This window comes from Hyla sarda, chromosome 9, assembly GCF_029499605.1.
Source record: "Hyla sarda isolate aHylSar1 chromosome 9, aHylSar1.hap1, whole genome shotgun sequence".
Taxonomy (NCBI): Eukaryota; Metazoa; Chordata; class Amphibia; order Anura; family Hylidae; genus Hyla; species Hyla sarda.
In genome coordinates, this window is record NC_079197.1 from 174,248,739 (window position 1) to 174,263,267 (window position 14,529).

Genomic DNA, 14,529 nt, shown 5'->3' on the forward strand with positions numbered 1-14,529 from the left:
TGTGCAGTGTTTTTTCTATTTTCCATGATAGTTAATAGTATGATTAGATATATGTATATACTGTCACTCACCTCCCCGTTGTGGTCCCTATAGCTACAACATTTCCAGATGGATGGAATCCGGCCACTCTTGCGGGATCCTGAAAAAACAGGCACATTACACTACAGGTACAGAGATGATTATTATCGCTATACACCAAGTATTAAATGTCTGCACTGTACATATATTATCAATGGGGGATGTCTGAGACTATGGTCAGTGTGAATGACCCCTGCTGCTGCCCATGAACAACCCCACACACACACAAAAACCGAGGCATATATCCCCTTAGTGTATAAGTACAGTGACCCCCCCCGACCTACGATGGCCTCTCAGAGGCCATCGCATGTCGATGTCAGCATCGACATACAATGCTTTTTTTATGTCGGGCCCATCGCATTAAGTGCTATCCGGCAGCGCAAAATGCTTAAGCTGCTGCCGGATAGCAGCTTAATGTTCCCCGTGTGGTGCGGTAAGTATTACTTACCCCTCCACGATGCTCCGGGGTGCCCTCCGGGTCCAATGCTTGTCTTCCGGTGTCTTCTCGGCCCTCTCCGATGACGTCAATACGCTGCTGCGTATGGCGTACGCAGCGGCGTAATGACGTCACTACGCAGGCCCAGTAAGGCCTTGCGGAAGACAGCAGAGGACCGGAGAAGACAGAAGAGGACCTGAGAAGACAGCGGAGGACCGGAGAAGACAGAAGAGGACCTGAGAAGACAGCGGAGGACCGGAGATGACCAGGAGAGCCCAGCGGAGGCCCGGGGTCACCATCGGGAGCGGCGGGGACAGGTGAGTACAGCTTCTTATACTTTACATTGCACGAATCCCTCAACATGCGATGGATTCGACAAACGATGGCTCGTTTGGAACGAATTACCATCGTATGTTGAGGGACCACTGTAGAATATCAAGTGCTGTTTCCACAGGTACTAGTTTGTTTGGTGTGTGCCGACTTCTGTAAAATGATTCATCCTTCCCTGTCAAATCTTACCTCTATACACATTGATTATTAGGGGTATATTCACATGGCATAATTTCTGTGTGCAATTCAGCTGAAGAATCCGCCGTTATTTACTGAAAATGTATTTGAATGAGATTCAGCAGTCTCATTCGGACAGCAGAATTTCCATTAATGCCATTCCGCCATGGAAAATCTGCTTTCCACAAAACTATTTTTGGGAATTCCACAGTGGAATCCCCTTGAAATCAGTGGGGCATGAATTGGGTCATAATTATGCATGATATAAGCCTTGTATATCATATATTGTACAATAATGGGACACAAGAGGAGCACATGATATATAGCGACAACTCATCACCTTCGCTCCCCCTCCTCTCACCTCCAGGGTGGTGGTCCACACAGGCTCGTGCTCTTTGCTGTTCCAGAGATGAACCAGCTTGTCATGTCCACAGGTCAGAAACAAGTCAAGAGACGGGTGACAGCAGAGACCCCACAGCTCATCTGTGTGACCCTGAAACGGAAGGATAAGAAACACATTTGTTTGTTTGCCTTTGATGTCTGGCATGCTGGGAGTTGTAGTTTTGCAACAGCTGGAGGCACACTAGTTAGGAAACACTGTTCTAAACTGACTGGAGAAGTAGATGCATCTTGTTCTCAGATTTTTGGAATTCATAAACAGCCAGATGACAATATATGGCTGAAGCTCTAGTGCTGTATCTGGACATTCAGCAATATATTTTAACAGTCATTCATTACCTGTATTAAGCAGCTGAGTCCATTTTCCAGGCTGCCGCTCATCAAGCAATTCTTCGTTGTGCCCACATACAGTACGTCCCCTCCTCGCCCCTCAGCAATTGTTCGCACTGGGCCGTAACATTCTGGAATCTAAAAAGTAAAAATGCAATTTACACAAAATGTTCATCCCCACAATCTAAAACACAGGAAGCTTGGTCCAGTCTGTCCCTCCATACCCGAGTCTCCCGCACTTTCTTATACTCTCGGTCCCACAGTATGATTCTTCCATCTTTGCCTCCTCCAGATAATAATGTCCCATCTCTGCACACACACAAAGCGAAGACTCCACCATCGTGAGCACCACATACAGCCTGGGAGATCCTATGACTGCCTGAAAGAGACCAGCAAATAGGTCCAAGGAATCCGTGTATTACTGCATTTAGCCAACAATTATAATGTGCCTGCCCAGTCCTAGGCAGGGTTCACACTACAGACTTTCTAAAGGGTTAAAATAGCAACATTTCAGTTCATTAATAGAATCATTTTGAAACTGCTTAAAATTGATTTTATTGATGAATTGAAACACTGCTGCTGGAACAGGGGTTGAATAAATCAGTTTTCTTCAATGTGTATTTTTTTTTTGTTTAGCTGTGGAAATCTTGATTGGATTTTTGGATTTGGGACACTCGCACCCGGCAAGTTCTTATAAGTAGCTGCTTCATACTTATTTTTTTTTTTTTTTTTAAACATATAATTTTTTTCTTTGGGTCATAGATTTTATGGTAAAATGTGCTATTACAAAGTACAATTGGTCCAGCAAAATACAAGCCCTCGTATAGACCTGTACATAGAGAATTGCAAGAGTTATGCCTTTTAAATGACGAGAATAAAATGAAATCGCCAAAATGAAAATTGGTCCTCAAGGGGTTAACTTGAAAAATAGTGCAAAAGTGCATACTTTTGACTACTTTTCCTTTTATTTATGTCCATACTTTCATGTGCAACAGCATGTAACAGTAGCATATGACGCTATTCTGTTTGTCTTTAAAAACCTATAGCAACTTTTTTTTTTTTTTTTTTAAACACTAAATTCAGTTGTAAACGCCTTACATTTCTATACATTTTGCACATAATTTCACACAATATGTTTTAAGATAAATTTCATGCAGTACAGTAACATCATTTGGATTCCACAGAACAAGTTTCTTTACAAAGAAAAAAAAACCTAACAGGAAACAAATTTATATTTTTCATGTAAAAAAATATTTAAATACATAGAGCTAAACATGTAAAAAAAAATAATAATTAGACCTGTGCATACAGTTGCGTACATTTCTATGTTCATCTTTTTTCATATAAGCTAAACAAGCATCATTACAATAGTGATGAGAACAGCGCCTTATGTTGAAGCCTCTTACCTTTACTCCATATATACAAATTGCCATTAGAATCTCCAGTGACCACATCTCCATTCTCAGCAAAAGCCACACACAGAACAAAGCGCGGCTTTTCATGTTTCTGTGGAGGACATTAGCGATTACATCAGATTACAGACATCACTTACTTTCTGTTGTTTATTATTCTAGTGTGTTTCCCATAACTGCCGGCACAAAGTTCAAATCTACTAAGGAAAATCTTCATAATAATCGAATTAGGGAACACCCACCGAGTTGCAAAAGCAAAACTATTATAAGCTCTTACCGTTCCATAAAGTTTTCTACTATTGTTAAAATATATTACAGTGTATTAACAAAATATAAAGTCATCACTAAATCCCCATTTACCAGTCTGAGCCACATTCCCTTTTCTGTTTAGAAAGGTACCAGCATCCCGGACGAGCCCCCAAATTTTGGCTTTGTTTGATCTGTGTTGACTGTATAATAACTGTTTCTTCCCTGCGACTTCTTACCTCAAAAACTCCCTGTCTCTTGCTCAAAGTGGCTGTTGCACCTGCAGCACCTCCAGCAGGGGGCCCTTCCAGGCTCCAGTAATACAGCTGAGACTTTCCACAAGTTATTATCAGGTTGGGTTCTGTTGGGTGAAAAATGGTGGCAAGCACAGGCTCTGTAGAACACTGTTGACATACAAATAGGTTTCCATTAATGTTTTGCTACACATTTGCCATATACTTATTCAATCATCTGAAAAAATCTCATACCTTGACTTCTGTCACCTTAGTCTCACGCTGCCACTGCCACACTGACAATACGTGGTCCCCAGATTCATCACATGCACACAGGTGACTTCCTCCATCCTGAAAACAAGAAGAAAAGTACAGGGGAGTGTGTGTGTGTGTGGGGGGGGGGGGGGGGGGGGTGTCACATTAGGCCATTGGTGTAAGGGGGCATTCACACTACGGTTTGAGCTTACAGGAACCGGATCCGTCTGGGGGCGACCCAGCCGAATTCGGTTCCCGTAAGCTCAAAATGTAGTGTGAATGCCCCCTAAGCGTTATGCCATTCAGGGGTCACACATTACTTACTGCTTTAGAGAAGCTCAGACAGGTAACTGCTCTGTCGAAATGTCCCACTCCAATGACATGAAGAGTACAAAGGCTGACAGAGTGCCAGATCCGGACATGGGGGGGCAGAGGCTGTGGGTGGAAATACACTGATGGTTACCAGAAGAAAAATTGGGCAAAACATCAACGTATGCAGATTTGATGCACAGGATTTTCTTCTGCAGATTTCAATGTAAACTAAATGACAGCACAGCTTCTAATCTGCAGTTACAAATCCTGCGCATCAAACCTGCGCAGGATCCTGAATGTGTGAACATACCCTAAGGGTACGTTCACACGTGTGGATTTTCAGCGTATTTTACGCTGTAGATCTGCTGGTGAAGGCCCCGCTCTATACTGGCCTTACATGTGCCTGCTCGTAGTGGCAATATGCCGCTACCAGCAGGCACACTGCGATGTGCGAGTCGCAGTATACTCGCACATAGCGGGAGCTCTCTGCCTAGCTCAGAGCAGGGAGAGCGGCCGCGATGTGCAAGTGCGCAGCGCACATCGCTGCAGTGTGTCTGCTCGTAGCAGCGTATTGCCTCTACCAGCAGGCACATGTAAAGCCAGTATAGAGCGGGGCCTTCACCAGCGGATCCGCAGCTAAATATGCTGCAAAAATCCGTGCGTGTGAACGTACCCTAAAGCAGGACAGTTTTTGTTGTATGATGGGCAGGGAATTTGTTTTCTTCATCATAAAAAAAAAAAAAAAAAAAAAAAAACACCATTAATGCTCTGTTCACTTTGGAGGTGATGTGTGGTGTTCCACTACAGGTACATAGTCCTGTACTGCCTGTAGGCCCTGCAGGGACTCCTTGTGTTATCTTGCTAGTTTTTTAAATGTGGTGTATGTTACCTAAAGACCATAGATAGGATACTAATGTATAGATAGTATATAGGACCTTTGGAGGACTCCAAGTGCCTGTGTGAGTAAGATGATCACATGTTATGTTATACTGTTATATGATTTGTTGCAATATTTAATCCCAGAGACCACCAGGTTTAACCTATGACCCACAGCTTGACCAATGGGCTTTAAGTCCAGCCCCCTCACTATATAAGGGGCAGCCATCTTTAATTCTGTCTCTTTGAGTTATGTGCTCATAGCTACAACATCAAAGTCTTTGCTGAAGCAGCTACCAGAGGCCTTAGAGACAAGTGTTCAGCATCTGGAGTTCCACAAAGTCTCTCCAGTAAGTCAAGTCTATGTCTGCTGTCACTGAAGTTAGTCAAGTCCTGCACATAGTCCAGTCTAATAACAGTCAAGTCTACATTACAAGTCCAAGTCAAGTGTATTACAAGTATTGGTCCAGCAAGCTGCGAGGTCCTCTGGGTCCTGGTCACATCTCTGGGAATTCTGGCCATAGCTGTGAAGATAATTCCACCTGTCTTCAGTTCAGTAAAGCCTCCGTTTACCTGCAACTGGTTGTGGACTCTTTATTCACTACTAGCCCGTGGGATAGTGGAGAATCCGGCGTGTGGTGTTCCGGAACCCCAAAAACCACACTAACGTCACGGACACATAGGGATAATTACCATCAGACTCCCGGGGTTAATAACATCGGATCCCACCACTCACTGCAACACCCGTGGCCCTGCCACTACTCACTATAGTGGCCCACCACAGATGTATTACAGATGTGTAGACAGTAACCAGTCACAGCGAAAGATATCGCCCAATGCCACAAAGACTAAAGACTCAGCACCAGTCATTCTACACTCACCTTACCATCCTGCGAGTTACCCGCCACTTGTCCACTGGCAATTGTTACGGAGTCTGGGTGGACAGCAATACTGGAAGATTGAGAGAAATCCTTCAATGCTAATCACACTATGAGAAAATCCAGCATGCCAGTATAAAGTGGATACAGTCATCTTGTGAATTGACGTCATGATTTTTACACTGACCTTTTGATGTCATCGGTGTGACCCCGGTAGTGTCTCTGTGTGCCAGCTATAGGGTCATACAGGACACAGACAGCAGCTGTAAAATACAACAACTCTCCGGACGGAAGAATGTAGAGATTGCTGCGACAGTCCCGACCCCTGTACCCATATCTGTACACCTCTGAGATCAAGGACTATGACACAAATCAAGTGGACAACATACAGATAAAAGAAAAACTTCACATCTCAACTATAATCTACATAACAGACAATAAAATGTTCTTAAAGAAGCACTCTGGGAATGTATTTTTCTTTTGCCTGTATAGTGCAGCATAGTATATTATTAGAGAATAATGTGGAGGATCTTGTGTATACCTTGGGCTTTTTTTTTGGTGCAACTTTTCAAAATTGCAGTAAAAATGACACATTTTTACTGTTAATCAAAAGAATTTCCATCATTTTTCACCACGATTTTAGGAAAATCATGGAAAAACAGAAAAGATGCAGAAAAGAATGCAAAGTGTGAACACAGCTTAGAGGAAGGAGTATAACTATTATATATCCTGATCCAATAGATATAACAGCAGCAGTATTCAGAAAAAACTGGGAGGGACGTGGATAACTACTTTATATCCTGATCCCATAGAGATGTCAGCAGCAGTATACAGATGGAGCTGGAAGGGGAGGGGTCTGGGATCTAGTAGATGATGATGATGATGTCATCCTATAGTTCACAGTAAGTCAGCTGACTCAGGATTGATCACTTTCTCTGACATATTAAACACTGTGATTTTCTGTGAGTCAGACTGGTGATCACATGACCCAGTTACAGTAAATAAAAAAGGCATGGATGCAGCTTTGCTGTAATGAAACAGTCGGTATTGTAGGACTAGTGATGGTAATATGGGGGAGGGGACCTGAAGTGCTTCTTTAAGGCTATGACCCCAAGTGTGCAATAATGCTGCAGATTTTCAACCGCAGAATATTGTACAGATTTTCCACTGCCTACAGGAGCAGGTATCTCTGTTTATCTCTAGTCTGGGCTCTTCCAATGTGTCATGTGACCTTTTCGACCAACTAATTGGGGGGGGGAATCACATGAACACAAAGGCTGTAAGGCCTCCACCATATCTGGAGCAATAAATAGTCAAAGGTCCCATTCTTGGCCATTACACATCAGGATACACCCATTCCAGCTGCAGCTCCTTCTGAGGAAGTTCACCTTTTGCTTCTATACTGTAAGATGCAACCAGGGAGTCTGGAACGTAGAGAGGAACAGAGTGGCCCCGCAGGTAGAGCTTCACAATGCCCTCCTCTGTAAGGGGGAAGAAATAGGTCAGAAAATTGTGAGTGTCCTGCAGAAATCCAGATCGTGACAATACAAGAAGCCACATGGCCACGACACGCAGCTTCTTCCCTTCTATTTTCAGAATCTGCAGGTAAAATGAGGTCATGTAGAAAATAAATAAAATAACCATGGGAATAAGATGAGGGGCAACTAGAAGTTGCGTATGACCGCGAGTATCGTGTGTGGTGACGGGTGACAATGACAATGTATGTAACATAACCTAGGATGTGTCAGCGGTGTCATAGTCATTGTATTAGGTATCAAATCCTACAGCAGCAGCAACATAGATCAGTCATGCACTCCTAGGTTTTTAGCTCGTTCTCTGGAGAGATTATTTTTACATTAAAAAGAACAAAACTTTGTATTATGCACTTGTTTTTGAAACGTGGCCGTGTCGTCGGATTTAGTCTAGATCAGTGGTCTACAAAACTGTGGCCTTCCGGATGTTTCACTAAAACTACAACTCCCAGCGTTTTTAAACTTGACATTGCAATATACTTTTACAGTGACCCCCTCGACCTATGATGGCCCCGACATACGATAATTTCAACAGGCGATGGCCTCTCAGAGGCAGCATCAAAATACGATGCTTTTGTATGTCGGGGCCATCGCATAAACGGTTATCCGGCAGCGCAGACTGCTTCAGCTGCCACCGGATAGCCGTTTATGGTGCCCCGTGAGCTCCGGTGATGTTTCTTACCCGTCCTCGGGGCTCCGGCACGTCCTCTTCAGGATCCTCTGCATCGTCGGCGCTCTCCATCGACGTCATCACGTCGCTGCGCACGCCGTCCCGTCATCCAATAGGAGCGGCGTGCGTAACAACGTGATGGCGGCGACGGAGCGCGCGGATGCCTGGGAAGTAGAGGCCTTGCTGGAGCGTCGGGGACACCCCGGGGACGCGGCAACAGCGATGGACGGCGACATCCCGGGCAGCGGTGACGGTCCGGAGTGGCGGGGACAGGTGAGTACAACTTCCTCTAACAGTGGTCTACAACCTGCGGACCTCCAGATGTTGCAAAACTACAACACCCAGCATGCCCGGACAGCCGTTGGCTGTCCGGGCATGCTGGGTGTTGTAGTTTTGCAACATCTGGAGGTCCGCAGGTTGAAGACCACTGTCCTATACTTTACATTGCACGGATCCCTCAACATGCGATGGTTTCAACAAACGATGGTCCTTTTGGAACGGATCACCATCGTATGTTGAGGGACCACTGTATAAGTATATTCTAAATAAATATATTTATTTTTAGGGTACGTTCACACGTACGCAGATTTGATGCGCAGGATTTTCTGCTGCAGATTTCAATGTAAACTAAATGACTGAGCACAGCTTCTAATAGGCAGGTACAAATCCTGCGCATCAAACCTGTGCAGGATCCTGTATGTGTGACAATACCCTTAGGGTACGTTCAGACGAGCGGATTTACAGAACGTATTTCGCTGCTTATCTGTCGCTGGAAGACCTCTGTATGGTGGCTTTACATGTGCCTGCTCGGAGCGGCAATACGCTGCTATGAGCAGACACACTGCGATGTGCGAGTCGCCACGCGCATGCGCAGTATACTCGAACATTGCGGCAACTCTCGGCCTAGCTCATAGAGCAGGGGGAGCGGCCGCGATGTGTACGCGAGTACACTGCGCTTGCGCGGCAACTCGCACATTGTTTCAGTGTGTCTGCACGCAGCTGAGTATTGCCGCTCCGAGCAGGCGCATGTAAAGCCAGCATACAGGGGTCCTTCAGTGACGGATCCGCAGCGTAAAATAAGCTGTAAATCCGCTCCTCTGAACGTACCTTTAAATGGGGTTGGAATATACCATCAGACGTGGCTTGAACTGGAGGCATCTTTGGCTTTTCGGCACCACCACGTCTTTATCGCAATTTTACTGAATTTTACAGCAATTATGCAAATCACTGTAAAATGCCCCATTTGTACAGCAATCTTGATCATTTTTACTAGAGATGAGCGAACTTACAGTAAATTTGATTCGTCACGAACTTCGCGGCTCGGCAGTTGATGACTTTTCCTGCGTAAATTAGTTCAGCCTTCAGGTGCTCCGGTGGGCAGGAAAAGGTGGATACATTCCTAGGAAAGAGTCTCCTAGGAATGTATCCACCTTTTCCAGCCCACCGGAGCACCGGAAAGCTGAACTAATTTATGCAGGAAAAGTCATCAACTGCCGAGCCGAGAAGTTCGTGACGAATCGAATTTACTGTAAGTTCGCTCATCTCTAATTTTTACGTAAAAACCCAGCAAAAAATTAAAAATAAAAAAAAAGCTACAGCACCACCAATTAAATGCCATGTGTCTGGTGTCCCAAGACTGTTGCAGCTAATTAATGGCATCACAGCTAATTACTGCATGGGCTTTTGCCATGTTTTTCAAAGAATGTCCAAAATGGTGGTAAAAATAACGCATTTTACCAAGATTTGCAAATGTCTCATTTTTACTGCAATTCCAGTCATTTGTGGCATAATCGCATGCAGTAATTACTTGTGGCATCATTACTTAGCCACAACGTATGAACACAGCCTGAAAAATGAAATATTACTTTGTTATCTGTGATTTTCCTTTTTCCTGGCTAAACTTATTGATTTTAAAATTGGTTAAAAAAAAAAAAAATAATAATAATAATAATAATAATAATAATAATAAAAATTTGGTGCAAAACATTTGGGGCACGAAAAAATTTGTGATGCAAAGTGATGCAAAAACAAAACAATAAACACACTTGTTTTAAAGGGGTACTCCACTGCTCAGGGTTTGGAACAAACTGTTCCGAATGCTGGTGCCGGGAGCTCGTGACATCATAGCCCCGCCCCCTCATGACATCACATCCCGCCCCCTCAATGCAAGTCTATGGGAGGGGGCGTGACAGCTGTCACGCCCCCTCCCATAGACTTGCATTGAGGGGGCGGGGCTATGACGTCACGAGCTACTGGCACCAGCTCCAGCATTCGGAACAGTTTGTTCCAAACGCTGAGCAGCGGAGTACCCCTTTAAGGCACTACATGAACAGCTTGTGGTCGACCAGTACATTGCAGAATACGATTGGGGTCAGTGATGGTGATATTTATGGGTGAAATGGAAAGTTTATTAATCAAACCCCTTCCCTGGGGGCAAACATTTGTATACTCTATCACTCCTAGGAGACAACTAGAGATGAGCGAATTTACAGTAAATTCGATTCGTCACGATCTTCTCGGCTCGGCAGTTGATTACTTTTCCTGCATAAATGAGTTCAGCTTTCAGGTGCTCCCGTGGGCTGGAAAAGGTGGATACAGTATTATGAGACTCTTTCCTAGGACTGTATCCACCTTTTCCAGCCCACCGGAGCACCTGAAAGCTGAACTAATTTATGCAGGAAAAGTCATCAACTGCCGAGCCGAGAAGTTTGTGACGAATCGAATTTACTGTAAATTCGCTCATCTCTAGAGACAACATACAAACCCAATGACAAAGACAACAGCCAAAAAGTGAAAACGGGCGATCTTACCCATACGTGAAATTACACATTATGAGACCTAGCTACACGAGGGCACCACTAAAACTAAAAGTTAGAATGTGCAGGGGAATAAGGCTATGTTCACACATAAAACCAACATTTTTGAGCTGTGAATTTTACAGCCATAACATTACAGTCGTAACGTTTTACAGAATGGAAAGTACCAGCTGTTTTTTTCCCCATTGCGTTCAGTGAAACTTAAAGATGAATGTATTTTGGAGCTGTAAATGGCTGTTTCTGGCCACTGTTCAGGCTGTATGCGCCATTTTCAGCAGACGCAAAAGTACAGCAGTCTACGCTTTTGAATAAGTTGTAAATAGTAAATAGAGCCTGAACGGTGACTCCATTCGGGCCATTGAAATGAATGGCGTCCACTGCCTTCCGCTACAGTATATGTCGGCATCCCATTTTGGTCAGGATGCTGATCGTCTACCGATGTATATTGTCTTGGACTGCGGCTGGAGCTCCAGAGTTAAAGAAATTGTCCCATCTTGGCAATTTGGCTTTCTGGTCACTTCCAGCCACTGGTGGTTGCCAGGAAAGCCAAAAGTGGAAGAAACAGGGAAATTACTCACTTTGTATAGCTCCTATTTACTTAAAGGGGATAAGCGCAAACAGTGGAGCCCAGCAAGCTTATGTAAATAGCATAGCATGTAGGGATACACTGCGCATCTGGAAAAAGGCCCACTGCGTGAGGGGCCTCACTGTTATACGGGGGGCAGCGCGAGGGGCCTCACTGTTATACGGGGGGCAGCGTGAGGGGCCTCACTGTTATACGGGGGGCAGCGTGAGGGGCCTCACTGTTATACGGGGGGCAGCGTGAGGGGCCTCACTGTTATACGGGGGGCAGCGTGAGGGGCCTCACTGTTATACGGGGGGGGGGGGGCAGCGTGAGGGGCCTCACTGTTATACGGGGGGGGGGGGGCAGCGTGAGGGGCCTCACTGTTATACGGGGGGGCAGCGTGAGGGGCCTTACTGTTATACGGGGGGGCAGCGTGAGGGGCCTTACTGTTATACTGGGGGGGGCAGCGTGAGGGGCCTTACTGTTATACTGGGGGGGGGGCAGCGTGAGGGGCCTTACTGTTATACTGGGGGGGGGGCAGCGTGAGGGGCCTTACTGTTATACGGGGGGGGGGGGGCAGCGTGAGGGGCCTTACTGTTATACGGGGGGGGGGGGGGGCAGCGTGAGGGGCCTTACTGTTATACGGGGGGGGGGGGGCAGCGTGAGGGGCCTTACTGTTATACGGGGGCAGCCTGAGGGGCCTTACTGTTATACGGGGGCAGCCTGAGGGGCCTTACTGTTATACGGGGGCAGCCTGAGGGGCCTTACTGTTATACGGGAGCAGCTTGAGGGGCCTTACTGTTATACGGGAGCAGCTTGAGGGGCCTTACTGTTATACGGGGGCAGCCTGAGGGGCCTTACTATTATATGGGGGCATCACTACTATATGGGGGGTGGGGGGGGCTGTATAAAGGCCCTTGCTACTATTTGGGGGGGGCTGTATAAAGATCCTTACTACAGCGCAAATTCGTGTGAGAACTGGGGACCAATTCTGACGCAGGTGATCAAGTCCGAATGAACAACATAAAAACATATTACAAACTGCAACACTCAAAATGGAAAGCGGCTTAATTCTGCTATTACGCTTTGAAATCATGTCTCTTAACCCTTTGGATGCCTGTGCTTTATGTGATACTGACTATACCCCATCCTATCCTGGGAAATATTTTTGCAGACACCCATGAACATATGTATACTGTATGTAAATGCATATATAAAAATATCCGGATACATATGTTTTTTATACATATATCTAGGAATGTATACTGTAATTATATGTGCCTGATTCTCTTTTAATCCCCATTTCTTGTCATTAATCTTCTAGTGACCCGGTCTGACTCCTCCGCCCCCCCCTCTCCCGCGTACGGTCTCCCAGATGGCGTTAATTATCGGCTTATTATCTCCAGACAAGGCTGACATCATTATCACCGGCTGTAGCTGCTAATTCACCTGAGGTAAATACTAACACCACGGAACGTGTCGCTGCAGGCGAGGACGACACCAAACACACGAAACAGATACACAGAGTCCACGGCACTCACCGGGATAGAAGACGACTTGTTTGGTTTTGCTGCGGAGACAGGAAATTAGAATGAGTGTTATAATATAACAGGATAACATAACCCCCCCCCCCCATCAGGTTATATACATGATACCTCGACGTCTGCTTCATCGTGTTCATCGTCTCTTCAGAGAGAGAAACTTCCTTGTTTACAGAGAGTTACACCCACCTCAAATGCTGGACACACCCGGCCCGAGGGAGGGTTATAATGGAGGCCTGTGTCTCCTCCATCCTCTTAACCCTACAGCAGTGTTTCTCATAGTGTGCCCCCAGCTGTAGCAAAACTACTACTCCCAGCATGCCAAAGGCTGTCCGGGCATGCTGAGAGTTGTAGTTTTGCTACAGCCGGAGACACCCTGGATGGAAAACACTGCCTATTGTAAAATCATACATAAAAATACATAAAAATTGCCTTGTAAAATCTGCGCAAATCTGCAGCGGATTTTGTGTGTGTGAATGTATCCATAAAGGGGTATTCTGGGCTTAAAGGGGTCCTCCGGTGCTTACACATCTTTTCCCCTATCCAAAAGATAGGGGATAAGATGCCTGATCGCGGGAGTCCCGCCGCTGGGGACCCCCGGGATCATGCACGCTGCACCCCGTTTGTAATCAGACTGATTACAGGCGACCACTGGGCCGGCGGCGCGTGACGTCACGCCTCCGCCCCTCAATGCAAGCCTACGGGAGGGGGCGTGACAGCTATCACGCCCCCTCCCGTAGGCTTGCATTGAGGGGCGGTGGCGTGACATCACACGGGGAGGCGGAGGCGTGATGTCACAAGCCGTCGGCCTTGTGGTCGTCGTTAATCAGACCCGCAGCGAACACGCTCCGGGGACTGATTACAAACATGGTGCCGCGTGCATGATCCCGGGGGTCCCCAGCGGCGGGACTCCCGCGATCAGGCATCTTATCCCCTATACTTTGGATAGGGTAAAAAAAGATGTGTAAGCACCGGAGGACCCCTTTAACTAACTTTAACTATCCTTCCCATTATGAAGAATTAAGCTAGTTTTACATTTACTTGCTATACCGCTCTGCCGTGGATCGTCTTCTTTTTCATCATTATATGGTTCTTCCCCCCCCAGGTCTAGCGTTTCCTTTCAGGTCCTGATGACATTCGTCTCACAATCATGTGACATGTACAGATGGGCCGCAAACGTCATCAGGGGGCTGGCTTGTGAGGAAATACAAGAAATAAAGTGTGAACAGAGGCACAGAGATGGCTACTATTAGACAGGCGCACTTGTATGAGGACTGTCAGTAAATGGAGCGGCTCAACAGGAAACCAATAAATATAGCTTCAATAAGCTTCCAAGACGAGAAAGAAATTCACAGGGCACTCACCAATGCTGCAAATGTGTCCTTTATTCCACGGGTCCATACATCAGTGCGGAGACGCTCATGCCGGTGTGCTTCTACAAAC

At 45.9% G+C, this 14,529-nt stretch overlaps 2 protein-coding genes across 15 annotated transcripts in view; one reads left to right on the top strand and one right to left on the bottom strand.

Annotated features, from left to right (window-relative positions):
- Positions 1-14,529, top strand: part of GIPR (gastric inhibitory polypeptide receptor) — a 265,555-nt gene that overhangs the window by 135,480 nt on the left and 115,546 nt on the right. For 10 of the 11 annotated variants that reach the window (XM_056540708.1, XM_056540703.1, XM_056540710.1 and 7 more), the window contains one exon: positions 12,870-12,999. The gene's annotated coding sequence lies outside the window, so the exon portion shown is untranslated. Of the gene's footprint in view, positions 1-91; positions 168-12,869; positions 13,000-14,529 lie in introns of those variants that run through there. The other variant, XM_056540706.1, reaches the window with a different exon arrangement.
- EML2 (EMAP like 2) overlaps positions 1-14,529 on the bottom strand; it is a 36,751-nt gene that overhangs the window by 9,757 nt on the left and 12,465 nt on the right. For 3 of the 4 annotated variants that reach the window (XM_056540683.1, XM_056540685.1, XM_056540684.1), the window contains exons 5-16: positions 13,087-13,115; positions 7,314-7,443; positions 6,150-6,299; positions 5,966-6,035; positions 4,221-4,331; positions 3,897-3,992; positions 3,648-3,812; positions 3,157-3,256; positions 1,975-2,129; positions 1,760-1,888; positions 1,383-1,514; positions 72-139 (exon numbers count right to left, since the gene is read on the bottom strand). In XM_056540683.1, coding sequence (XP_056396658.1) covers positions 72-139; positions 1,383-1,514; positions 1,760-1,888; positions 1,975-2,129; positions 3,157-3,256; positions 3,648-3,812; positions 3,897-3,992; positions 4,221-4,331; positions 5,966-6,035; positions 6,150-6,299; positions 7,314-7,443; positions 13,087-13,115 — 1,335 coding nt within the window. Of the gene's footprint in view, positions 1-71; positions 140-1,382; positions 1,515-1,759; positions 1,889-1,974; positions 2,130-3,156; positions 3,257-3,647; positions 3,813-3,896; positions 3,993-4,220; positions 4,332-5,965; positions 6,036-6,149; positions 6,300-7,313; positions 7,444-13,086; positions 13,116-13,200; positions 13,286-14,529 lie in introns of those variants that run through there. The other variant, XM_056540686.1, reaches the window with a different exon arrangement.